Genomic DNA, 24,602 nt, shown 5'->3' with positions numbered 1-24,602 from the left:
TTCACTGTCGTCATTTTCTCAGTAGCTTCTTCAAGTTGTCGGGCAGATTCACTTTATTTAATCACCTGCATTTCAAGCTCGTCAGTTCTCCATGTCAGCTCTTCTTTGGTTTTAGTTAGTTCAACGGTAACTTTCCCCAGTTTTTCTTCAAGCCAAGCAGTCGCTTCCTGTGGGTCTTCTCGGGATCCAATATACCTGCAACCTCCTTCTGCCTGCTTCTTAATATCAGTGACATCGTCTTGCAGAGAATCAATAATACCCTCAAGAGCAGTACACTTTTCGGGATCTCCATTCTCGCCTCCTTCCAGCATTCCAGCTCTTTCATTACAGTGGGAATTCTTCATCTCCTGTTCTTCATCCAGGTTTTTGGCACATTCATTTACCAAATCCTCGTAGATTTCCAAGCGTTGTTCAGAATCTTCTTCCAGCAACTCTGGATCCTGAGAAAGGCATTGCTTGAAAACTGTTTCCCGTTGAGCAAAATACGGAGTAAATTCTTGTGTGCCTTCTTCATGAATTTTTAATTCCAAGATTAATTTATCTTTGCTTTCATTGATCAGCTTGCTTTCCAGGTCTTCTATTAGAGTTAGTAGCCTCAGATACTCTTCTTTTCCAAGAATTACTTTCTTTTCCTCCTCCTCCTCATTTGCCATCTCTTTTGCCAGATCATGCTCTTCATGTGTGTCATTGTTATCCACAGTTAAATGCTCATCATCTTCTATCACATCTTCCAGGCTCCTGTCCCAAAGTACAGGGGCTCTTTTTCTTGCTGCCTGCATTTTCCTGTCAGCGTTATTTAGGAGAGACGCGTCTCTTGCAGACTTCTGGACAACTGGCCGCTCTTGGGGAGCGTTAGAAGAGTCTTGAACACAAATTTTTGGGGCAACTGCTGAGAGCTTGAGCACATTGAGCGTTCGTCGCACGCAGCAGCACACTGGCTGATGTTTACCATCCTATAAAGCTTTCCTCTTCCCCTGAAAAAGCCTTGAAGGAAGCGAGTGTCCCGAAATGGTACGTGCAGCGGCAGCTTTGGCTGTTGACTGTTCTTGAGTGCATGGAGGCATTTGCCTAGAATCAGTAGAGAAGTGTGAATATTTCCACTCTCTTTCAATCTATCACCCTCATTGCCGAGGAGCTGGGCTCAGAGGTGTCCAGGCAGGTGCCCGGCGCTGGTTGCGGTAGCAGCCCGGGGAGGGGCGTTTTAAGGGGTGTGAACTGTGAATGTTGATGGTCTCTGTGTTGGGGGGTTACAGGCCTGGGGCCAGGGGATCCCCGGAATCGCCCGAGCCAGGGCTCTAGGGGGTGCAGTCCTGGGTCTCTGAAACGTCCCCCAGGTTCTGCTCAGCCAGCCTGGCCTCCTGCGTAACTCGGCCCCGGGGATTTCAGCCGGGATCTCTGCGTCCGGCCTCGCCCGGAGCTTGTCCTGATGGGCTGTACGTCCACCCGGCTATAGTCCAGGCTGGCCCCCCCAGACCAGCTGTGACTCGAGGTCGCTCCATGAGTCAGTCCCGAGTGACCCCGGTTGGGGACCCGGCCCTCCATAGCCAGGCCCTACAACCGCCTGGCACTGCCCTAGGACCCGGCCTGCTCTCTGCTCAGCCTGGCCCCACCAAGGTCCCCCCACCATGGGACCCTGCCCTCTCTGACAGGGGTGGAGGTGGGGGAGCAGGGCTGTGTTTCCCCCTGAGGTCCCCCCATGTGTCTCCTGCCCTGGGGGAGGGTCTGTCCCTTGCAAATGCCCAGCTCTAAAGACAAGATCTTGTGGTGGTGGCAGCCGTTGCTGGGTGGGCACGAGCTGGGTGGGCAGGGGGGAGAGGGCCTGACCCCCGCCCCAGGGGGAGCAGCTCGTGTTTACAGAGCCCCTGGATTCCCCCCACTGCTGCTCACACCCTGTCCTGTTCTCTGGAGCCCTGTGGGGCAGGCTGTCGGCTCTGGGATGGGATTCGCTATGTGTCAGGGAGTCCCCGGGCGATGCTCTGGAACTGCTCCCCACAAAGCCAGACAGGACTCTGGGGAAGTCTCCTCTCTGGGAGCAGCCTGTCTGCAGGACACACAGCTCACCTGGCTTCCCCCTTCCTGGGTCTGACCTTGGAGCCTTCAGCATCCTCTGGCCCTCCGTGCGCTTCCCCCAGCGACTCCGCCCAAGCAGGGTCCTGGGGAAGCCAGAGGGTCCTGCCCCCCAACTCCGTAGTCAGACGTGACTCTCATCCAGCCGGGGAAACAGAGGTTTATTAGATGATAGGAACATGGTCAAACACAGAGCTTGTAGGTGCAGAGAACAGGACCCTTCAGCCGGGTCCATTCTGGGGGGCAGTGAGCCAGACAACCCCGTCTGCACTTCACTCCTTGTCCCCAGCCAGCCCCAAACTGAAACTCCCTCCAGCCCCCTCTCCTCTGGGCTTTGTTTCTTTCCTGGGCCAGGAGGGCACCTGATCTCTTTGTTCTCCAGCCCTTTAGCTCTCACCTCACAGGGGGGAAGGGCCCAGGCCATCAGTGGCCAGGAGACAGAGTGTCGGCCATTTATGTACCCTGGCCCTTTGCTCTGCAACAATTACACCCCCTAAAGACTTAAGAACTGCCTTGGTGAAACTGAGGCACCCCTACAGTATTCAGAGGAAACATTAAGAACAGTCCTGCTTCGTCACACTATGGGTCTGTGCCGGGGTGGGATGGGGCAGGGGGATCCCTTGGCCTGGGGTCCCTGGAGGGAGCAGCATTTGCTGACGCCGTGGGGACAGGGAGCGACCCGTGTCTGTCTCTGAGAGTGTCACGGGGGGGTGCTCCGTTCACCCCCATGGCAGCACCCTCTCCATAGAGTTCAGAGGGGCAGGGAGCAGGAACATGGGGTGTGGTGGGGGGAATCCAGCGGGGAAAGCGCAGGATGGCCCTGATTTCTTGGGACGTGCCTCACCCATGAGGGAGGGGACGTGTCCGACAGACCCCCGCCCCCCCCACACACACACCCAGAACCCGCCCCCAGGAAAGCCGGCCGCACAGGGTCCTGCTTGGGCAGGGATGTCTGTATCCGTGACCCGCAGCCTGTCCCTCCGTCTGCACCCCGAGCCTGAGCACCTCCAAACCCCCATCCTCAGCCAGGACCCCTCATTCCACACCAGCCCCACTCCTCTGACTGAGCACCCCAGATGGACAGACAGCCCCCATGCTTGTCTCTAGCATGTGGGGGGTGGGGGGCTGGGAGCCAGGGCTCCTGGGTACTTTCCTAACACTGTGAGGGGAGTGGGGACTAGCGCAGGGGCTGGGAACCAGGACTCCTGGGTTCTATCACAGTTCTGTGGCTTCTGACAAGTCGCTTTCCCTCAGTGTCCCCCTCTGTACCATGGGGTGAGGACACCGACCGGGGCTGCATTTCACTCGTAGTTTATTCCTCTCCAGTGCAGGTGTGGGGCTGGGCCAGGCCCCCCGGATGCCGGGTGGTTTCGGGTGGAAAGTCCCTGGCACCGAAATAACGCCCGCCCATGGGACCCTGGTGTCTCACTGATGCACCAACAAGCAGGACGCTGGGCCGGGGTTAGCACCTCCGGGGCTCGGCCAGGGGCAGCGCGGCACCGACCGGGCATCACCGGGCGCCGGGCAGAGTCGGGGCGGGGAGCAGAGTGTGTTGGATGCTGCTGGGGCCCCGGGCTGGGGGCTCAGAACCATCCCTGGGGGCGGGGGGGAGTGAAACCAGGTGAGGGGGAAAGCAGACGTCAGTCTGTCTGTCTGTCCGCCCACAGGCTGCCGGGGTGTGAAACGACGTAGAGAGTTAACCCTTTCGGGGTCGCGGGGCCTGAGAAATGTCTCCACTGGGCTGTGGGCAATTGCACGGGGACTTTCCGCTGACACGGGATTGACGGCCCTGGACTGAAAGGCCCCATGTCCTGGCCCTGGCCCCCTGAGCCAGCCAGTCCCTCCCCCGCAATCCCGGCCCTTCAGCGCAGCCCTGTCCATTTGCCCTCCCTGACGGAGCCTGTGCAGGGAAAGCCCAGCGAGGCCGCGCTCGAGGGCTGGAGTCTGGAGGGGCCCGTACTCAGAGCTGGGCTGGAACCCAGGAGTCCTGGTGCCCAGGGCTGGGCTCTGTCTGGCCCATGGGGCTGCCGTAGCTGCACCATAGTTAGGTGTGACACAGACTTTGGTTAGCGCAGAGGCAGGATGGTGAATAGCCGGGGCGGGGGTGTGGCGGGGGGCAGGAGTAGGGCCGGGATGGTCCATGTGGGGCGCTGGAGAGAGAAGACTCCATGGCAGGGGGGTCTTGGCCAGCAGAAGGAGCAGCGGGCCAGGCTCTGAGTGACTTACACAGATTCATGCCCTGGCCCTGTGTCCCCTCCCGCGGGGACAGCCCATGGGAGCAGCTGACAGGGACGTCCCCACGGCCTCATCTCCCCGCTCTCCGGGACACTCCCCCACCAGGGTCCCAGAGCTCTTTGCACCCCGATAGCACTGGGGCCAATTTCCCCCACAGAAATGCAGCCACCGCTGGGGTGGGGCCTGGCAGCTGGGAAACAGCACCCAATGGGAGCGGCGGGGAAGGGCCAGGGGAGCATGAATGGCCATGGTGGGGCAGGGGCTGGGGTCTCCCCGGCAGCCCTGGGGCAGGGTAACAGCGACAGAGCAGGGCCGGGCTGGGGGGAGGGGGAATGTGAGCACATATCGCCCCAGAGATTGTGGGGTCCCGAATAGCTGGGACCCCACAAGCAACCCCCACAGCGGGAAGTGGGACTCTCTGACTGGGATGGGGCTCCCGTGTCACTGGTGAGTCTCTGGCCCCCTGGGGGGATGGGGCTGTGACTCCCTGGGGGGTTTGGGCTCCTGGATAATAACTGCCCTGCCCCATAGCCCAGCTCAATGACAGCCCCCCCATCGCAGCCCGGCCCTGTCGCTGACCCCAGGCCGGGGTGTCCGTGCTCTTGGGGTGCCCCCCAGGCTCACCAGGGGGACGGGAGCATCCCCCCCTCTGCAGCTGCCTCTCCCCTGGGGAAGGAACCGGTCTGCACTGGGACTGGGAACCCACAGCCTCCCCCAGGGGTCACCCCCACCCGCAGAGCCCCCCTCTGGGGTCCTGCCCCCTCCCTCCCGTCAGATCCGGCCCTGCCCAGGGCCCTCCCCAGCACAACAACCCTGATCCCTCCAGCCGCTAAATGGCCCCATGGTGTGTCTGGGGAGTCCCCTCCCACAGGGCAGCTGCTCTGTGCCCTGCGTCCCGCTCCCCCCAGCCAGAGCCCAGCGGGCCCAGTGGCCCCAGCCCTGTCCCGGCTCCGGGGGAGCAGTGAGCACGGAGCCGGGGGGGCTGGGGATGGTTTATTAGGGTGCAGCAGTTCTAACAGCGCCCGGCCTCGGTCCGGCTTCCCCCCGGGCTGTGGAGCAGCGTCCCCCAAAGGTTCCCCGAGGGCCGCGGGGTCAGCGAGAGGGAACGTGGGGCTGGGCTGGGGCAGGGAAAGGGTTAACGCAGGAGGGGTCGCCCCAGGGCCCTGCGGGGACTGAGGGGCAGGGACGGGTCCCCAGGCGGGGGCAGCGCGGGCTGGAGCCGGGCAGAGCGCGGGGAGCAGACGGGGACGGGAAGGGACCGGCCCCAGGTTCTGCATTCTCCGGGCTGGGCGAGGGGCTGGGAGAGTCGGACGGAAACTCCTGCCGGCTGGGGATCCGACGCCCAGGATCTAACTCAGGAGCCCTGCAGGGAGAGGGGAGAGAAATCAGCCCCTGGCCGTGGGGCTAACGGGAGGGACGGGGGATTTTCTCTGCCAGGCCCCAGGGCGCCCCCAGGGACTCTGCCCGGCAGCCGCAGGGCTGGGCGATGCTCGGCAGGACCCAGGACCCTCTGCCCCCGGGAGCAGCTCGGGGATCGGCCTGAACGAGGACCGAGGGAGCCGCAGACTCCTCCTCTGCGGTGCCAGGGCCCCATTGCCCAGCTGCCCCGGGGCTGAGCCGGGCGGGTGTCATGGGCCGAGGGGCAGAAGCAGCCGCCCCACGGCTGTCCCAGGCAGCCCATGGTCAGTGTGCGGGGAGGTGGGTTTAACGGGGGGAGGGGAATTGAAATTACCTGCAGGTTGGGGAATGGGGCGCCCTGAAAAAGAAAGAGAGACATGGTCAAAGCTGTGGGCAGAGGGAGCCGGATCCTGGGGGTCAGAGCTCCAGCCCCCGCCCCATGGCATGGAACGCCCCTCACTAGGACCCCAGCCCCCGTCTAACCCCCAGACCTGGGGTTCCCCCCTAGCCTGTTATTACAGTATTGTAAATCCCTGCCCCAGGATCCCCGCCTTGGGGGAGGGGACGGGAAAGGCTCTCAGCCCCGGGGTACGGGCAGCTCCCTGCACTGCGAGGGGTCGGGGTCTCTGTCCCACCCCGGGGTCTCGGCCGGGAGAGGGGAGAATGGGAGCTCCCAGGCTGGCCCTGGGGCCCCCCACTGAGATCTCCCCATGGCCCCTGCTCTGTCCCTACCCTAAGGGTGGGTGTGGGGGGGAGATCTGACCTAGCCCCAGCCGACTAGAAGTTGGGAGGCCCCTGCCAGGCTCTGAGCAGCCCCTGCTGTGGGGTGGGAAGGAGCCTGCAGCCAGGCCCACATCCCCCCCACAGAGAAACCCTGGTGCCCCGACCCCGCCCGGAGCCATTCACCTTTCTTATTCTTCAGGTAGATGAGGAGTCCTGGCACCAGGAAGATCAGCCCCAGCACGAAGCCCCCGATGCCCGTCAGCATCTTGCTCCTGGCAGCATCAGACTGTGCCTCTGTGAGACAGGGAAAGGGGAACGGGCAGTCGGGTCAGAGCCAGAGGACTCCGGGCCAGGCTCCCGTCAGCACCAGGGACCAGCGCCAGCCGGGGCAGAGCCCAGGGCATAGCCCGCAGGTGCAGCTATGGGACATCAGGGCTCCTCCCGGTCTGTGATCATCAGAGATCGGTCTCCGGCTCTGCAGCGCGAGGTCTGACATCCTGCCCATTGTCAGCATGAACTAGTCGAGCCCTAGATACTCCTGTGAGCCACAGAACTGGACAACCCCTTTGTAAACCTTGCTCAGCTCTTGGGTCCGTTATATCCTGTGGCTGTTCGTTCCACAGGGGAACTTCACAGTGTGTGGAAAAAGTCCTTGCTTTTCCCAGGTGTGAATTTGCCCCCTCCGTCGAGCGTCCCCTTGTCCTTGTGCTGTGAGACAGGGAGAACAGGAGTTCCCAGCCCAGGTCAATAGATTTGGGTTAGCAGGGCTCAAACAAGTGCTCTAAAAATTGTGAGTAGGGTCGATGCTTTTGCTAAACACAACGTAAATGTAAAAATCTGGATGTAACTGTTAAAATTTTAGAAGAAAGTTTCCCCCCGCAAAAGCAGTGTCCTTTTCCAAATCAGGCCAAACCTTAAATTGCTAAAACCATTGACTCTCTTCCGCAACAAGAAATCATTTGTGTGTGTACTTCCATGTGCAATTCTCCCATTTGGCCAGGACAAAAACCAGATGGATCATGGCGTCTTCGTACGGATGATCAAAACTTAAATGAAGTCTCTCCAGCTGTTACAGCTGTTGTTTCCAAAATCCCTAATCTAATTAATCTGTAAATCCCAGAGCAAAATAAGTTTCTACCATTGGCACCTGTTGGGTTTGAATATAACTATAAGCTTTAGAGAATGAGTTCAGCACTTCTGGAAGAGTGCTCCCAGGGTGGACACGCATCGGTACTGGACCCCGAACCTAAATTCTCACGAGCGTTGACATGTAAGAAATACAGCAGCAAATGAATTCCATGCCACTGAGCAGTCAGCACACCCCCCCTCAACCCACGGCCGTAGCAACTAAACCAGCACCCTGGATTTCAACTCCGCCCAAGGAGTATAAAAAGCAGGAAGTGAAATTAAAGTTTCAAATAAAACCAAAGTTACCAATAAATACTTAAAAAGAAAAGGAGTACTTGTGGCACCTTAGAGACTAACCAATTTATTTGAGCATAAGCTTTCGTGAGCTACAGCTCACTTCATTGGATGTATACTGTGGAAAGTATCGAAGAAAGTACCCACCTGCGGAAGTGAAGAAACAGATTGATAGAGCCAGAAGAGTACCCAGAAGTCACCTACTACAGAACAGGCCTAACAAAGAAAATAACAGAACGCCACTAGCCATCACCTTCAGCCCCCAACTAAAACCCCTCCAACGCATTATTAAGGATCTACAACCTATCCTGAAGGATGACCCAACACTCTCACAAATCTTGGGAGACAGGCCAGTCCTTGCCTACAGACAGCCCCCCAACCTGAAGCAAATACTCACCAGCAACCACGTACCACACAACAGAACCAGTAACCCAGGAACCTATCCTTGCAACAAAGCCCGTTGCCAACTGTGCCCACATATCTATTCAGGGGACACCATCACAGGGCCTAATCACATCAGCCACACCATCAGAGGCTCGTTCACCTGCACATCCACCAATGTGATCTATGCCATCATGTGCCAGCAATGCCCCTCTGCCATGTACATTGGTCAAACTGGACAGTCTCTACGTAAAAGAATAAATGGACACAAATCAGATGTCAAGAATTATAACATTCAAAAACCAGTCGGAGAACACTTCAATCTCTCTAGTGACGCGATTACAGACATGAAAGTTGCAATATTACAACAAAAAAACTTCAAATCCAGACTCCAGTGAGAGATTGCTGAATTGGAATTCATTTGCAAATTGGATACAATTAACTTAGGCTTGAATAGAGACTGGGAGTGGCTAAGTCATTATGCAAGGTAACCTATTTCCCCTTGCTTTTTCCTACACCCCCCCCCCCCCGCCCCTCAGACGTTCTTGTTAAACCCTGGATTTGTGCTGGAAATGGCCCACCTTGATTATCATGCACATTGTAAGGAGAGTGATCACTTTAGATAAGCTATTACCAGCAGGAGAGTGGGGTGGGGGGAGGTATTTTTTCATGCTTTGTGTGTATAAAAAGATCTTCTTCACTTTCCACAGTATGCATCTGATGAAGTGAGCTGTAGCTCACGAAAGCTCATGCTCAAATAAACTGCTTAGTCTCTAAGGTGCCACACGTCCTCCTGTTCTTTTTGCGAATACAGACTAACCCGGCTGCTACTCTGAAACCTGTCAATAAATACTTCCAAGTGCTCGGAGCAGGAAAATGGAGCGTCCTACGGAAAACCAGCAGGAACCACTCCCGTATATTGATGGTCAATCCAGGAGGGGGCAAGAGACTCTAACACCATCGAGGAGGAGGCGAGTAAGTCTGGAGGTGTAACTGGCACGTGGGACGTATGTTTAGGACTTGTATATGCGGTGACATGTATAACTTTGTTGGTAACCTTAATAAAACTGCTAAAAGACAGATGCTCTCGTATGCGTTGGGTGCCTACGGCTCCATGTGTTCCTATGGGCTCTAAATCCAGAAGAAACACAGACAACGTTGTGGAACTTGAGACTGCAGCCCAGAGCTGAACCCACTGGAGTGCGATTCAGCGTAAACAGAACGAAAGGCTACGGCAGACAGTGCTTTGAAGTCTTGGCTTGGGCTGGTATTTGTGGGGGCTGGGTGACCCAGAGGCTCTTACCCCAGTTCACGGCGAGGGGGCCCCGCAGGCTGATGTGCTCCACCTGGCAGGTGTAGACGTCCCCGCGCTGGGGGCTCATCTCCAGCATCACCAGGATCTGGAAGGTCCAGTCTCCGTTCTGGAGCAGCTCCGTGGACACCACCCCGGCCGTCTGCTCCTGCCCGTTCTTCAGCCACTTGATCTCGATCCCCCCGGGGTAAAACCCCGTCACGGAGCAAACCAGCAGGTGGGAGTGGGGCCCAGACCCCGATGTCGTGGGGGAAACTTTCACCTTGGGCTGAACTGGGGGGAGAGAGAGAGAGCTGGGAAAGGGTCTGGAGATGGACGGGGGCTCAGAGAGAACAGGGGCCCCTCCAGGGAAATACTCCCCCCAACCCCCGCATGTGCCCAGCACCTGCCTAGGGCGATGCCCCCCAGGGTGTGTGGAGTCCAATCCCCCCAACCGCACACACGGTGCCGTTCCAGGACAGGGCATCCGACCCCCCCAAGACACCTGGCAGCTGCCCGGGGCAGGGCACCCGGGATGTGTAAGGTCCCGTTCCCCGGGACACGCCCAGGACAGACGGGCTCCCCATGGTGTGTGGGGTCTGATTGCCTGGCCACCCTGTTCCCCCCTCACTGCCCTGGGGTGGGGCTGGTTCTCTCCTGCCCCCCGTTGCTCTGGTCAGGCTCCGGCAGGAAGGGCCCGAGGGGAGTCGCGTCCCGTCACCCCCATGGGGACAGAGCCGGGGACGGTCTGACCCTCGGGGCCCCGGGAGACGGGGTCTCAGGCAGGGACCAGGGGCTGCGCTGACCCCTGCCAGTGGGGACCCCGAGGGGGGAGGGGCGGGGTTGGGGGGAGGGGAAAGTTCTGCCCCATCGCCCGGCCCCCCGAGCCCAGGAAGGGGGGTAGGAGCCGCAGCAGCCGCCTGCCCCGAGGGGGGTCTGGGGGGGCGCTGGGGGCTGAACCCCTCAGAGGGGCGGGGGGGGCTGGGAAGGGGGAGGGGTCACCGGCCCCCCAGAGACTGACCCGGGGTGGGGCTCTGCTCCCTGCCGACAGGGGGCGCCGCAGCCAGACCAGGGCGGGGCGGGGCGGGGGGGGGAAAGGGGAAATTCCCCCCCCGTGACCCCGCCCCAGCGCCTGCTGCCCCCCCCCTCCCGCCGTGGCGCGAGACGTTCGGTCCCCCCCCCCGGGGTGCAGGTGGCGGATCGCGCCCAGCGAGGGGAGGAGGGGGCGGGGCAGGGCGTGTCCTGCTGCGGCCCCGCCCCCGCGCTCCCTCTCCGGCCCCGCCCCCTCGGAGCCCCGCCCCCGCACTCACCTCTGCGGCCCCGCCCCCCTCGGAGCCCCGCCCCCGCACTCACCTCTGCGGCCCCGCCCCCCTCGGGGCCCCGCCCCCGCACTCACCTCTGCGGCCCCCGCCCCCCTCGGAGCCCCGCCCCCGCACTCACCTCTGCGGCCCCGCCCCCCTCGGAGCCCCGCCCCCGCACTCACCTCTGCGGCCCCGCCCCCCTCGGAGCCCCGCCCCCGCACTCACATCTGCGGCCCCGCCCCCTCGGAGCCCCGCCCCTGCACTCACCTCTGCGGTCGACGCTGAACGGTCGGACCGCCCCGTAGTTGTGCCGGCAGAACCGGTCCACCGCCGCCTGCATCCGTGCCAGGATCGCCGGGTCCTTGTTCCAATACTCGGCGTCGGGCCGGCCCAGCTCCGTGTCCGCCACGAACACCCCCACCTCGCTGTCGAAGTGGTCGGTCTGCTGCCGGTCGTAGATCCCCCGGACCACTAACCGGACCCGCCCGGTGCCGTTGGCGTAGAGACAGTCCCACTTCTCCTGGTACAGGAAATGCTCTGGGGGGGGGACGGGCCGGGCTCAGGCTCAGCGGGGGACAGCCCGAGCCCCGGGACCCCCCCAGCCCCGCCCTGGATCCACTGGGCGCCGCGGGAGCCCGCAGGTCTGGGGGGGGGGGTGACAGTGACGTGGGGAGACGCGGGGGGGGGGCGGGGGGACACTGAGCGGGGGGGACACGGGGGGAGGGGCGGGGTAGAAGGAACAGCAGAGAAACGGGGGTGGGGCACAGGCGGGGTGTGGGGAGACTGAGTCACAGGAGGCACAGCACAGATGGGGGGCGCAGGGTGGCGGGGAGCCAGGCCGGGGGCACTGACACGGGGGCTGGGGGTCGGTCGCTGTGGGGCAGGAGAAGGTCCCGGGGTCTGGCTCTGGAGCAGCCTGTTAATGTGGATTGACCCCAGGTTCCCCGGAGGGGGGAAGGGTGTAAAAGGGAACGATTCTCTGCATTGAGTCTCACCCCCATGGGAGGGGCCTGGTTCCCCCCATGGCCCCTCCCCAGCCTGGGACCCCCCCAAACACCACACAGGGAGCCGGAGCTCATGGAGAAAAGACAGAGACCGACACACCCAGCATCAGCCCAGGACAGGGCTCCCCGGGTGTGTGGGGTCCAATCCCCCCCTCATACATCTGCTGTCTGCCTGGATGGGTCTCGCCAGGGCATATGGGGCTGATCCTCCCTGAAACACCCAGCTCCTGCCCAGGCTCCCCGGGGTGAGCAGGGTCTGATTCCCCCAATGCACCCGTGACCAGGATGGGGCTCCCCAGGGCATGTGGGGTCTGAACCCCTTGATACACCCAGCGCCTGCCTGGCATGTGGCTCCCTGGGCATGTTTGTGGGGTCCAATCCAACCTCACAGATACACACAGCACCCACCTGGGCCATGATCCGCAGGGTGGGTGGGGTCCGATCCCCCCCCCCCCCCGATACACCCAGTGCCTGTCCAGGATGGAGCTTCCTGGGGCGTGTGGGTCTGATCACCCCCCTCCCCCAGGATACACCCAGCGCCTGCCCAGGACGGGGCTCCCTGGGCACTGGGCAGTGCTTAAGTTGTGCCAGGGCTGAGCCCCGGCCCCTCTTTCATTACAGATTAAGCCCCCGGGGCGCTGGGGTCTCTGCTCACCTGGGGGCTCCGTGCAATGAGCCAGGTGGGTTCTCAGCACCGTCAGTGTCACGAGCAGAGCCCCAGCCCAGGGGCTCCCGGCCCCCAGGATCCGACCCGCCCCCATCGCGGCTCAGGAGGGAGAGAACTGGAAAGTTGTCGGGACCCCGTAGACTGAGACCTTCTCTGCCCAGCTCCGAGCACCAGCCCCAGGATGCTGCCCACGGCCCCGGGGATTGGGCACCCCCAGCCCAGGGGCCAGGCAGCATCGGGTCTGGGCAGCATCATCTGTTGCCGGGCAGAGCCGGCCCCAGCAGGTCTCGGTTCCATACTTCTCCCTCGTAGGGGGCAGAGCAGGGTCTGGGGTCGGGCTGCAGGACTCGCCTGGTGCCTGCCATGGCCCCGGGGCAGCTGGAGAGCGGGGCCAGCCCAGGGACCAGCCCCCACCAGAGCAGGGCCCCCAGCAACAAGCCTGGGACCCTCCGTCCCCTTCTCCTAGTGCCTCGACCCTCTGCTGCTGGCTGGGGCAGGCCAGGTCTGTGGGGGGGGTCTCTGGTTGTGGATAAATTTAGGCCCAGTGGAAGGTTCGGGGCTGGCCCCACAGGCAGAAGTTCTGAGCTTCCCCCACCCCCACCTCCATGGGCCTGAGCCCTGCCCCCTGGGACCCTGCTAGAGACGTTCAGTCTCCATGGGTCAGGCACAGCTCGGCCTCCCAGCTGCTCCCACCATCGATCTCCCTAAGTGGCTTCTCTGGCCCCCCTGTTTCTGAGCCCCTCTCCACTGCATTTGCCCCCCGCTTCCATGGGGCAGGGCCGGGCCATTATCCCCAATGCCCAGCTGGGGAGGGAGGCCCAGAGAAGTCAGTGACTGGCCCAGGGTCACACACAGTCTGTGGCAGGGCCGGGAATGACCCCAGGGCTCCTGGGTCCCAGGCCAGCCCCTCTCGGCCCCTCCTGCCGGGGGCAGTGTGAACACCCAGCGCGTTAGCGGGGTGGGGGTGGGGGGACGGATGGCAGCGGGTTTGGGCAGGGGACACGGATCGACACACCCGCACAGGGCCCAGGACAGACCCCGGAGGGAGGGGGTTTGGTCACTAACAACAGGTCGGAGCCGGTGCCAGCAGAGGGGAAAGGCCCCATGTCCCCGTCCCCACCTCCTCAGCCAGTCCGTCCCCACCTGGGGCCTCATGGGGGATGGTCCCATGTCCCAGTCTTCCATGGATGATGCCCCAAACCCCGTGTGTGGCCTGGTCTACACTTGTCCCATCAGATCTCTGTGGCTCAGGGGTGTGACCCCCCTCAGTGGAGAGCTGGGCCGGCCAAGTCCCCCATCTGCACCCAGCCGTGCTGCAAAGCAGGGTGCCTGGGGGGGGCGTGAGCGCCCTCTGGGGAGACCCCACCCAGTGGCGCCGTGTCCACACTGGGGACAACCCCCCTCCCCCCTCCGGTGGCAGCGCATCCACATCAGGGACAACCCCCCCGCCCCTCCCCCAGCGGCGCCGTGTCCGCATCAGGGACAACTCCCCACTGGAGGCGCCGTGTCCACGCCAGGAGCAGGCATCTGGCCAGGAATATGCCGTGTGGTCAGCCCCAAATGCTTTAAAATCCTGCGACGATGTACGAATACCAGCTGTGGGGTTTATTTGCCTTCTGCTCTTTGAGCCCCTCGGGTGCCCGGGGGTCACAGTTTGAAGCTCTCCCCGCAGCCCCAAGGGCTGGACACTCACTTTGTCTCTAAGATCGAGGCTGGAATCGTCCCAGACCCACGTGACTCCAGGAGCTGGGGCTTTAGGAAAACACAAAATTTATCCTGAGACTCGTGACACAATCCTGAGAGCCGGGAACACTGAATTTCTCCGTCTCCTCTCGGCGAGGCTCAGCCCTGCTGCTCTGCCCGGTAACAGCCTGGTTCGCGCAGGGATTTCTGCCATTGGGTGCGGGACCCTGGGGCGGGCTCCCCTGGCCAATGCCGGGCACTGCCCCCCAGCCCTGCCTCCCCCCAGAGTGTGACACGTGCCCTCCGGCCCCCTAGCACTGCCGGCCCCACGCCCAGCCCAGTGTCCGGGGAGAGGAGATGGGCGCAGGACGGGGCGTCCCCATGGCCCAGCTGGCCCTGCTCACCCTGCTGGCCCTGCCGGGCGCCGGGGCGGTGACAGGTACGGGCGGGGCGGGGGCTGTGACGCCTGGGCCTGGGGGGGCAGCTTGACCCCCATAGTGCCCGACTCCCACCTCCAGGGAGGGGACAATGGGGGGCTGAGGGGCATGGCGGGAGCTGCAGGGAGGAGGGTCTTGTCCCATAGGAGGGAGGGGGGGGGCTGATCTGGATGGGGTGGAGGGTGGTGGGTCTCACCCCTGTGTCAGGGAGGGGGGAGGGGAAGCCGGCACGGGGGCAGCAGAGGGATCGGGGGGAAGTCGCTGTGGTTTGGGTATGACACAGCCCTGCCCTAGGGGTGCAGCCCCCCATTCCACACAGGGGAGATGGGGGAACGTTCCCCAGAGGGTCACTCCAGGGCCAGACCCTGCTGAGCAGTGAGAGCATCTGTGCAGAGCAGGGAGCCCCTGGCCCTGCTCCCTGGCCTGTCCCCATTGTCTGGACTGGCCTGGCCTGTCCCCAGGACTCAGACCCACGGGGGCTCTGTGGGGCACTGTCTCTCCTTGGCTAGTGGTGGCGGGTTCCCTGCTTTGCGATGGCTGGGTGAGATCCTGCCGGGCGAGCTGGGATCCCTAGGACAGTGGCTCTCAAACTTTTGTATGGGTGGCCCCTTTCACACGGCAAGCTTCTGAGTGCGACCCCCCTTATAGATTAAAAACGCTTGTTTAGATATTTAACATCATTATAAATGCTAGAGGCAAAGTGGAGTTTGGGGTGGAGGTTGATAGTTTGTGACCCCCCATGTAATAAGCTCGTGACACCCTGAGGAGTCCCGACCCCCAGTTTGAGAACCCCTGCCCTGGGATGTGGGTGCTGAAGTCCCTTGGGCCCTGGGGAATCCCAGCCTCAGCCCTGAGCCAGCTTTAATGTCTCTGGCTGGGGAGTTCCCAGGCTCCTGGTGACCAGCCCCGGGGGGGGGTGAGTGTCGGGGACCAGGGATTGAAATCGCCCCGAGAACCAGGTCATGGCTATGGCGGGACACAGAACAAGCCCCATGGACAGCCAAGAGAATGAAATGTCCTGCAACCGCAGCCCCAGCCCCCAACGCCCCCAGGAGCCGGTTTGGGCTGGGTCCCGTCCCCACTTGCCAGCTGAGCCGCGTTTGGTCTGGTCACTGCTTGGCTGGGAGATGTGAATGGAAACTAGGGAACTGAGCTGGGGTCAGTAGGGGGGTGTCACGGAGTCCCTGGGCGATGCTCTGGAACTGCTCCCCATGAAGCCGGGCAGGACTCTGGGGAAGTCTCCTCTCTGGGAGCAGCCTGTCTTCAGGACACACAGCTCCCCCGGCTTCCACCTTCCTGGGTCTGACCTCGGAGCATTCAGCCTCCTCTGCCCCTCCGTGCGCTTCCCACAGCCAGTCCGCCCAGGCGGGGTCCTGGGGAAGCCAGAGGGTCCTGCCCCCCAACTCCGCAGTGAGACGTGACTCTCAGCCAGCCAGTAAAACAGAAGGTTTATTAGACGACAGGAACATGGTCTAACACAGAGACACCATCAGTGGCCAGGAAACAGGGTGTCGGCCATTCTCTGTGTCCAGACCCCTGCACACACCTGCCCTCTAGGGCTCTGCAGTGATCATACCCCCTTATCCCACTGTGAGGATGTGAGGCAGCAGGGAGGGGGGAGTGTTGACCTGGGAATGTGCCCTGGGGAGGGGAGACCTGAGAGCCTGTCACCTGAGGGGGGGGGGGGGGGAGGTAACACCTCTGCCCAGGAATGTGGACGGGGAGTGCAGCAGGGAACCTGCTGCGGGGGTTTAGTTTTCAGTTTGGGGCTGGGTGGAGGAACACAGGGAACCCCAGGGCTGTGGTCTAAGCTCCCTGCTCCCCCAGAAGGACTCGACTGAGGGGTCCTGGTTGTACCCACAAGCTCTGTTTTGGACTGTGTTCCTGTTGTCCAATAAACCTTCTGTTTTACTGGCTGGCTGAGAGTCTCAGTGGATCCCAGGAAGAGGGGTGCAGGGCCTGGACTCCCCCACACTCCGTGACACCCACCCCCTAGCTACTTAAGAACTGCCTAGGGGAAACTGAGGCACCCCCACACTATTCCGAGGAAACATTAAGAACAGTCCCACTTCATCACAGGGGGTCTCTGCTCTCTCAGTCCTTGCACCGGGGCAACCCTAGGGGGCTTGTGCTGGGGGGACTGGGGCAGGGGCGCTCTCCCCTCGCAGTCAGTGCTGGCCCCATTGCCCCCAGCGATGCTGGGGGGCGCCGTGCTCCACGCACCTGCCCCCCTCCCCGACACCGGGGAGCGTTTGTGCGAATGTCACAGCCCGGGAGCTGGGGGGCTGCGCTGTTGGGGGAAGTGCTGAGACCCCCTCCCCCGGGTGGGGGATCAGCCCCCCAGGTGGCCGGTGCTGACGCCCGTCTCCCCGCAGCGGAGAACATGCTCTCCCAGGTGGCCTTCTACCAGCGCACGGACCCGGCCCAGCGCGAGGCCGGGGAGTTCATGTTCGAGTTCGACCAGGACGAGATCTTCCACGTGGACCTGGAGAGGAAGGAGACCGTCTGGCGCCTGCCCGACTTCGGCAAGTTCACCAGCTTCGAGGCGCAGGGCGCCCTGGGCAACATCGCCGTGCTGAAGAAGAACATGGAGATCATGATCCAGAGGTCGAACCGCACGCGGGCCCAGAACGGTAAGGGGGGGGCACCTTCCCCACCAGGGGCCTGAGCCCTCCCACCACCTTCCCTGCCAGGGGCCTGGCCCCTTCCCCGCTGTCACGGAGTCCCTGGGCGATGCTCTGGAACTGCTCCCCATGAAGCCAGTCAGGACTCTGGGGCAGTCGCCTTTCTGTGAGCAGCCTGTCTGCAGGACACACAGCTCACCCAGCTTCCACCTTCCTGGGTCTGACCTCGGAGCATTCAGCATCCTCTGCCCCTCCGTGCGCTTCCCCCCAGCGAGTCCGCTCAGGCGAGGTCCTGGGGAAGCCAGAGGGTCCTGCACCCCAACTCCGCAGTCAGACGTGACTCTCAGCCAGCCAGTAAAACAGAAGGTTTATTAGACGACAGGAACATGGTCTAAAACAGAGCTTGCAGGTGCAGAGAACGGGACCCCTCAGCTGGGTCCATTTTGGGGGGCAGTGAGCCAGAGAACCATGTCTGCACTTCACTCCATGTCCCAGTCAGCCCCAAACTGAAAACCCCCTCCAGCCCCTCCTCCTCTGGGCTTTGTTCCTTTCCCGGGCCAGGTGGTCACCTGATTCCTTTGTTCTCCAACCCTTCAGCTCTCACCTTGCAGGGGGAGAAGGGCCCAGGCCATCAGTTGCCAGGAAACAGGGTGTCCGCCATTCTCTGTGTCCAGACTCCTGCACACACATGCCCTCTAGGGCTCTGCAATGATCATACACCCTTACTCCAACCCCCTAGATACTTAAGAACTGCCTAGGGGAAACTGAGGCACCCCCACACTATTCAGAGGAAACATTAAGAACAGTCCCACTTCGTCACACCCGCTTCCCCGGATCCTTCTCCCCACCTTCCTGAGCAGAGACCCCTCCCATCTCTCCCCTACCTTCCCCTCCTTGCACACCCACCCGGGCCTGATACCAGACCCCACCAGAGATTGAGAGTCTCCTCCCAGCTCCCCCCACAGCCCCTGGAGGGCTCCAGGGAGCCAGTCAGCCGGGCCAGGGCTGTGCAGGGCAGGGGTCCCGGGCAGTTCACACCCTCCAGGCTGGTGGCCCAGGGCATCTCTTTGCCAAGGGCTGTTCCTTGCCCGTGCCCAGCCCCAGGCCCTGCCCCTGAGGGATTCTCTCGCCGGCCCCTGGTGCCCCATGAGCCGTCAGGGCAGGGAGCTGGGACGGCCCCGGTGACGCCCCCACAGTCCTGGGGAGAGACCCCTGAGCTGGAGCGTGAGCACCAGGGACTGGCTGGCTCAGGGGGGCAGGGAATGGGGCACGGGGCCTTTCCCCTCTAGGGGGTTGTCAAGGTTCCTCCCCCACTCTGAACTCTAGGGTACAGATGTGGGGACCTGCATGAAAACCTCCTAAGCTTATTTTTACCAGCTTAGGTTAAAACTTGTCCAAGGTACAAATTAATTTTACCCTTTGCCCTTGGAATTTCCACTGCCACCACCAAACTTTAACTGGGTTTACTGGGAAACGTAGTTTGGACACGTCTTTCCCCCCAAAATCCTCCCAACCCTTGCACCCCACTTCCTGGGGAAGGTTTGGTAAAAATCCTCACCAATTTGCATAGGTGTCCACAGACCCAAACCCTTGGATCTTAAAACAATGAAAAAACATTCAGTTTTCTTACAAGAAGACTTTTAATAAAAGTAAAGGAATCACCTCTGTAAAATCAGGATGGTAGATACCTTACAGGGTAATTAGATTCAAAACATAGAGAATCCCTCTAGGCAAAACCTTAAGTTACAAAAAAGACACACAGACAGGGATAGTCATTCTATTCAGCACAGTTCTTTTCTCAGCCATTTAAAGAAATCATAATCTAACACATACCTAGCTAGAAGAAAAGGAGTACTTGTGGCACCTTAGAGACTAACCAATTTATTTGAGCATGAGCTTTCATGAGCTACAGCTCACTTCCTCAGATGCATCGGGTGCATCCGATGAAGTGAGCTGTAGCTCACGAAAGCTCATGCTCAAATAAATTGGTTAGTCTCTAAGGTGCCACAAGTCCTCCTTTTCTTTTTGCGAATACAGACTAACACGGCTGCTACTCTGATACCTAGCTAGATTACTTACTAAAAGTTCTAAGACTCCATTCCTGTTCTGTCCCTGGCACAAGCAGCAGACAGACAGACAGAGACCCTTTGTTTCTCTCCCTCCTCCCAGCTTTTGAAAGTATCTTGTCTCCTCATTGGTCATTTTGGTCAGGTGCCAGCGAGGTTACCTTTAGCTTCTTAACCCTTTACAGGTGAGAGGATTTTTCCTCTGGCCAGGAGGGATTTTAAAAGGGGTTTACCCTTCCCTTGATATTTATGACAGGGGTGCTGGCTCCAATCTGGTCCCAGGGCTGGGACTGGCTGGCTCAGGGGCAGGCAATGGGACCCACTCACCCCTGTCTCCCCAGTGCCCCCTGAGGTGACTGTGTTCCCCGAAGACCCCGTGGAGCTGGGCAAGCCCAACTTCCTGATCTGCTTCGTGGACAAGTTCTCCCCACCCGTGCTCAGCATGACGTGGCTGAAGAACGGGCAGGAGGTGAAGGGGGGCGTCTACGAGACCGACTTCTACCCCCGCCAGGACAACTCCTTCCGCAAGTTCTCCTACCTGCCCTTCCTCCCCAGCCAGGGCGACTTCTACGACTGCCGGGTGGAGCACTGGGGGCTGCCCGAGCCCTTCACGAAGCACTGGGGTAAGGCTGGGATGCCCGGGAACCCCGTGGGCCCAGGGCTGGGAGCCAGGATGCCTGGGTTCTGTCCTGGCTCTGGGAGGGGAGTGGGGGCTAGTGGGTCAGAGCAGGGGGGCTGGGAGCCAGGACACCTGGTTCTATCCCAGCTCTGGGAGGGAAGGTTGGGAACAGCCCCCCTCACTCCGTGCCCTGTCCCTCTCCTCCTCTCTCCAGAAGTCCAGGTGCCCACCCCCGTCCCCGAGACCACCGAGACCCTGATGTGCGCCCTGGGCCTGGCCGTGGGCATCATCGGCATCATCGTGGGCACCATCCTCATCATCAAGGGCATGAAGATGAACGCCGCCCGCAACCCGCGGGGCCCCTTGTGAGTAGCCGCAGCCCGGGGAGGGCACCCGCTGCACCCGCAGCCCCTGGGCCCACACAGCACTCCCCGGGGAGACCCCCACCTGTTGTGTGTCCCCCAGCCAGCCACAGCCCCATAGCCCATCCAGCACCCACTGGGGAGACTCCCCGCACCCGCTGTGCTCCTCCCAGCCAGCACCCCCTGTGTCACAGGGAAACTCCCAGGCAGTGCTGGGAAGTGGCCCCGATCCCTGCCAGCTTCGTGTTGGGGCCCAGAGCTCCTGGTAACTGACCCTCTTTGCCTTTCAGATAAACGCGGGGAGGAGCCGGGCCCCTGAATCCCCCAGGTGCCTTCGTGAGACCCACTCGTACTGCCCCCCCGCTACCCGCAGGGTCCCTGCTCCGTGCCCGTTGGTGCCAGCTGCTGTACCCCGACCCCGTAACCGGGACAAGCCAACCCGCTAGAGACTCACCGGGGAGCCGGCCCCTCGGACTTCCCTCACCCACCCCGCTGCTGGGCTTGGGAGGGGGCACCTATCCAGGGAGAGGGCTGCTGCCCCATGGGGCTGGGAATGGGGATCGCCCCTCGTCAGGGGCAGCAGGGCCCACGGGGCTGATCCAAACCCCATTGCCATCGTGGGGAAGGTTTCTCTTGACTCCAGTGGGAGCTGGATTGGGCCCCGAGCCCGGCCCCTGTTGGCCAGAGGCTGCTGTCAGTCAGCCCAGGTAAAGCCCCTCCAGCCATTACCCAGAAGGCTTTGGGCCAGATTCGGCCATTCCCGGTCAATGGGGTCCCTGTGGGATGGGATCAGGCCCATGGCTGGGGGTGGGGCAGCCCCAGCGCCCGGCTAAAGGCCCCATGGCACCCGTGTGCGGCTCCCCCGGGTCCAAGGGCCCAGCGCGGGGTCGGTGTGGGAAGGGCCCAGTCCCTGTATAGTCCCCGCCCCGTGTGTGTCCACAGCCCGGCCGCCCCCGATCTCGCCCTGCAGCTTTGCGAACAGCCATAAAATGGGTTTTGGGGACGTTTTTTATCATGATTTTAAATCTGGTCAGTCTGGGCCATGTCCGCGGCAGCCTGTGTTAGCCCAGCCCAGCCGCAGTTGGTCCAGGGGCCCTGGGTTATAGCGGGAGTTAAGGGCGTTCAGTAGAAGGGCTAAGGAAGGGGCCAGGACTCCTGGGTTCTGTCCCGGCTGTGGGCGGGGAGTGGGGGCTAGTGGGGGAGAACTGGGAGTCAGGATTCGGGGGGTCGATTCCCGTTGCTGACACGGACTTGCTGCGAGTTGTGATGCACCCTATGCCTGTTTCCCCTTGTGTGATATATGGCCAGTCTCCTCCTGCCGTGGTGGTGGGGGCTCTGGGGCTGAGGGATGGTCCCTGAAGAGCTTTGAGATCGTCCCATGGCCGGGAGCCCTGCAGAAGGGCAGGACTCATGGGCCAGGGTCCCCCGGGACTGAACCCCGCAGGGCGAGCGGCTGCAGAGAGATGCTGGCCTGTCTGGGTGCTGCGGTGACGTCCCCCAGGCTGGGGTCACTGTGACGCGAAAGGCAGATCCCCCCACCCCAAACACGGCACTGAGCCCCCAACCCAGCGCTTCCTTGCACCCCTTCACTGGCACCTGCTGGGAGACCCCTGTGATGGTTCCCCCCCGCCCCATGGTGCCACTTGGAAGTAGGGCACCACTGAGCCCACCTGACTCACCAGCGAGGGCTCCCTTTACACCGTACTGCTCTGCAGCCTGCCAAGCCCCCCCGGCTTCAGCCTGCACGTTACCAGCACACACACAGGTAGGGACACCCCCAGCTGCAGCTTCACACAGATGCTGAGATCAGCTCTGCATGGGAAGGCTCAGCTAAGGAACTGCCCGGTACTCAAGTGCACACCCCCCTCTAGAGGATAAACCCCAAATTATACCGTCTTGCACTGCACAGAGATGGGTACAGCATAAGCTCATGAAATTCACCCCCTCCCTCAGTGTGGAGAGGAATATGCACAGCCTTCTGCCCCCGGTTATGATTTTCACACCCTGGGTTTAGAGAAAACAAAAACAAGTTTACCAAACTTAACCCCCTCCGCCTGTGATTTATTTCTAATAGATGCTTGGGATTGCTCAAACTGGTCAGCTAGAGTAGCCAGTTCATCGACAGTTTTCACCTTTTTATCCCATAAACGCTGTTTTACATCGTCATTACACACACTCAGGAAATGCTCCTGAGCAACATGATCAGCCATTTCTGCAGCGCTTCTAACACCTTTTCCCCCTTGCCCATCACATCTCTCATCTGCTTCCACAGGCCACATTACTCATTCCAGCCCCTCTCTTTAGGCTTCTGAATTTTACTCAATCTGCTTCAAGTGTGAAAGTGTTTTAAAACCATTTCCTTGAATTTACCATAATCTGCAGCATCACCAATAGGCATCTTACTGAATCTGTCCAGAGCTTTCCCAGACAACTTTGCAACCAACATGGGCATCTTTTGGTCTTCAGGAATCTCATGGAGCACATACAGCCTCTCAAGGTGATGAAATATTCAGCAATGTCCCCTGTCTCGCTGTATGCAGGACACAACCGCTCCCATTGGTGGCTTTTTGGAGCGGTGGGACCCCGTGGTGTCTCTGTGGGGCGCTGGTTCCGCCCCTCTATCAAGTCCAGTTCATGCTTCCTCTCTCTTTCCTTCTGCTCCATGGCGAGCTTCTGGGCCTCGATTTCCTTATCAGCCTCTATCGGTCTCAGTTCCAGGGCGTTCTGGTGCGCAGCCTCTTGTCCGGCATCTCTGCTTCTGTGGTTCTTTGCTCTGCTGCTTCTCCTGCATTGATCTCCAGCTGCTTTAATTCCATTTGCCTTTTGCTCCCTCCGTCTCTCCCCTCCCCACTACCCGCCTATCCCTCCCCCTTGGCTGTCCCCCACCATCCCTCGCTCAGCGCGTCGTCCCCCTGCCTGGCTTGGTTACTTACCCTGCTGCCTGCCCCCTTCCCCACCACCCCCCGCCCTTCCCACTCCCTGCCCCCACCCTCACAGGGCGGCCATGTGTCCGTGGGAAACACCTTGAGCTCTGTGGACCAGTGACATTTTCCCACGGGGCGGCTCCACGCCCACGGCGCTGACCCGGCTTCCAGCCCATGGGGAACCAAGGCCGGGAACCGCGGCCAGTGGGAGCTGCGGGGGGCGGGGCCAGAGCTGCCGGGCCCCGCCCCCGGAGTCGGGCACGGTGGGGGGGAGCCGCAGGCAGCCCCTCAGCCCGCGGAGCAGCAGGTGTCGGTCACTGTCAGACAGACACAGACGGGGTGGGGGTTGGGACAGACAGATGGAGGCCGGGGGAGCAGCGATGGGCACCCTGGGGTTGGCATTAAATACCGACTACAGAGGGGGCTTCCTGGGGGGGGCTATAGCAACTCCCCCCACCACAGAGCAGATCTGGGCTGCAGCTAGCTCCATCCATCACTCCGCCCCGCCCCACAGAGACCCACACAACCCTCTGCCCCCCCAAAAAAAACCCCCACCGACCCCTGTGCCCCCGTCACTCCTCTCCAGAGAGCCCCCCCTTTGTGCCTCCAGAGACAGCTCCCCTCCCGCCTGCTCCCTACCATCTCACTGTCACGGACTCACAGATCGTGCCCATTCTTGGCCCCGTGCGGTCCGTAGGGGGTGCCCCATTCAGTGAGACAGCCCTTCTCCCGGGGGTCCACTCTCTCTCGGGGTTAAGCCCCTCCATCTTCTGGAGCTGCACCGCTCTGAGCCTCAGCACCCCTGTCTCTGCCGTGGGCCCCCTCAGGGAGTCCCCTCGCTCTGGACCCCCGGGGCCTCCACCCCCCGAAGGGGATGATGCCCCACTGTTCTCTAGACAGGAGCGACTCTCCGCCAGCGTAAAACAGGAGGGTTTATTGACTGTCTGAACCCAGCACAGGACACTCTCAGGGCCTCAGGCCTGGCCTCCTTCAGCCCAGCACATCCCAGTCTCCCCTGCATCCAGGGGGGACCTGCCTGCTCCCTTTCTTCAGCTCCGAGCCCCCCTGCTTCCCAGCTGGGCATCTGATCTCACCGGCCCCAAGCCCCTCCCCCCCGTCCATTGTCTCCTCTCCAGGTAAACAGAGTCACCTGGGCCCCCTCTCCTCTCTTCGCAGCCCATTGTCGTCCCGCTGGCCAGACCCGGCTGGGCCTCCTGAGCTGGGCCTCCGGGTCACCAGTCAACGATCACCAGTCGCTGGGGTCTCCATTCTCCACGCCAGTGGTTGGGGTCCCAAGTTCCCTCCCTGGTCCTCTGTAACAACAAACTCCCTCTCCCATCACCTCCTTAAACCCGTAGCACCGAGGGAAACTGAGTCCCACCCCCTCTGCATGCAACC

At 61.4% G+C, this 24,602-nt stretch overlaps 2 protein-coding genes across 3 annotated transcripts; one reads left to right on the top strand and one right to left on the bottom strand.

Annotated features, from left to right (window-relative positions):
* Positions 1-2,209: 2,209 nt before the first annotated feature.
* Positions 2,210-12,649, bottom strand: LOC144929392 (DLA class II histocompatibility antigen, DR-1 beta chain-like). The gene is made up of 6 exons (XM_078848748.1): positions 12,478-12,649; positions 11,086-11,355; positions 9,530-9,811; positions 6,607-6,717; positions 6,035-6,058; positions 2,210-5,665 (listed from the first exon to the last, which is right to left on the bottom strand). The coding sequence occupies exons 1-6, from the start codon at positions 12,581-12,583 to the stop codon at positions 5,652-5,654; spliced, it is 807 nt and encodes a 268-aa protein (XP_078704874.1). The 5' UTR covers positions 12,584-12,649; the 3' UTR covers positions 2,210-5,651.
* Positions 12,650-14,471: 1,822 nt separating this feature from the next.
* LOC144929395 (HLA class II histocompatibility antigen, DR alpha chain-like) lies at positions 14,472-21,425 on the top strand. 2 transcript variants are annotated; one of them, XM_078848752.1, is made up of 5 exons: positions 14,472-14,611; positions 16,985-17,242; positions 19,641-19,922; positions 20,133-20,283; positions 20,571-21,425. In XM_078848752.1, the coding sequence occupies exons 1-5, from the start codon at positions 14,530-14,532 to the stop codon at positions 20,572-20,574; spliced, it is 777 nt and encodes a 258-aa protein (XP_078704878.1). In that variant the 5' UTR covers positions 14,472-14,529; the 3' UTR covers positions 20,575-21,425. The 2 variants fall into 2 exon arrangements, with proteins under 2 accessions (XP_078704878.1, XP_078704879.1); XM_078848753.1 differs by lacking the exon at positions 20,571-21,425 and having other exon boundaries at positions 20,133-20,287.
* Positions 21,426-24,602: the final 3,177 nt, after the last annotated feature.

Source organism: Lepidochelys kempii, chromosome 14, assembly GCF_965140285.1.
Source record: "Lepidochelys kempii isolate rLepKem1 chromosome 14, rLepKem1.hap1, whole genome shotgun sequence".
NCBI lineage: Eukaryota > Metazoa > Chordata > Testudines > Cheloniidae > Lepidochelys > Lepidochelys kempii.
The sequence above is the reverse complement of the archived record's forward strand: the minus strand, read 5'-3'. Positions and strand labels throughout refer to the sequence as shown.

Coding starts and splice junctions, on each gene's coding strand:
- LOC144929392 (XM_078848748.1), bottom strand. CDS start 12,583: ATGGGGGCGGGTCGGATCCTGGGGGCCGGGAGCCCCTGGGCTGGGGCT. Junction 9,812..11,085: donor GTTCAGCGTCGACCGCAGAG/GTGAGTGCAGGG, acceptor CTCTCCCCCCAG/TTCAGCCCAAGGTGAAAGTT. Junction 6,718..9,529: donor CCCCCTCGCCGTGAACTGGG/GTAAGAGCCTCT, acceptor CCTGTCTCACAG/AGGCACAGTCTGATGCTGCC.
- LOC144929395 (XM_078848752.1), top strand. CDS start 14,530: ATGGGCGCAGGACGGGGCGTCCCCATGGCCCAGCTGGCCCTGCTCACC. Junction 14,612..16,984: donor GGGCGCCGGGGCGGTGACAG/GTACGGGCGGGG, acceptor GTCTCCCCGCAG/CGGAGAACATGCTCTCCCAG. Junction 19,923..20,132: donor GCCCTTCACGAAGCACTGGG/GTAAGGCTGGGA, acceptor TCCTCTCTCCAG/AAGTCCAGGTGCCCACCCCC.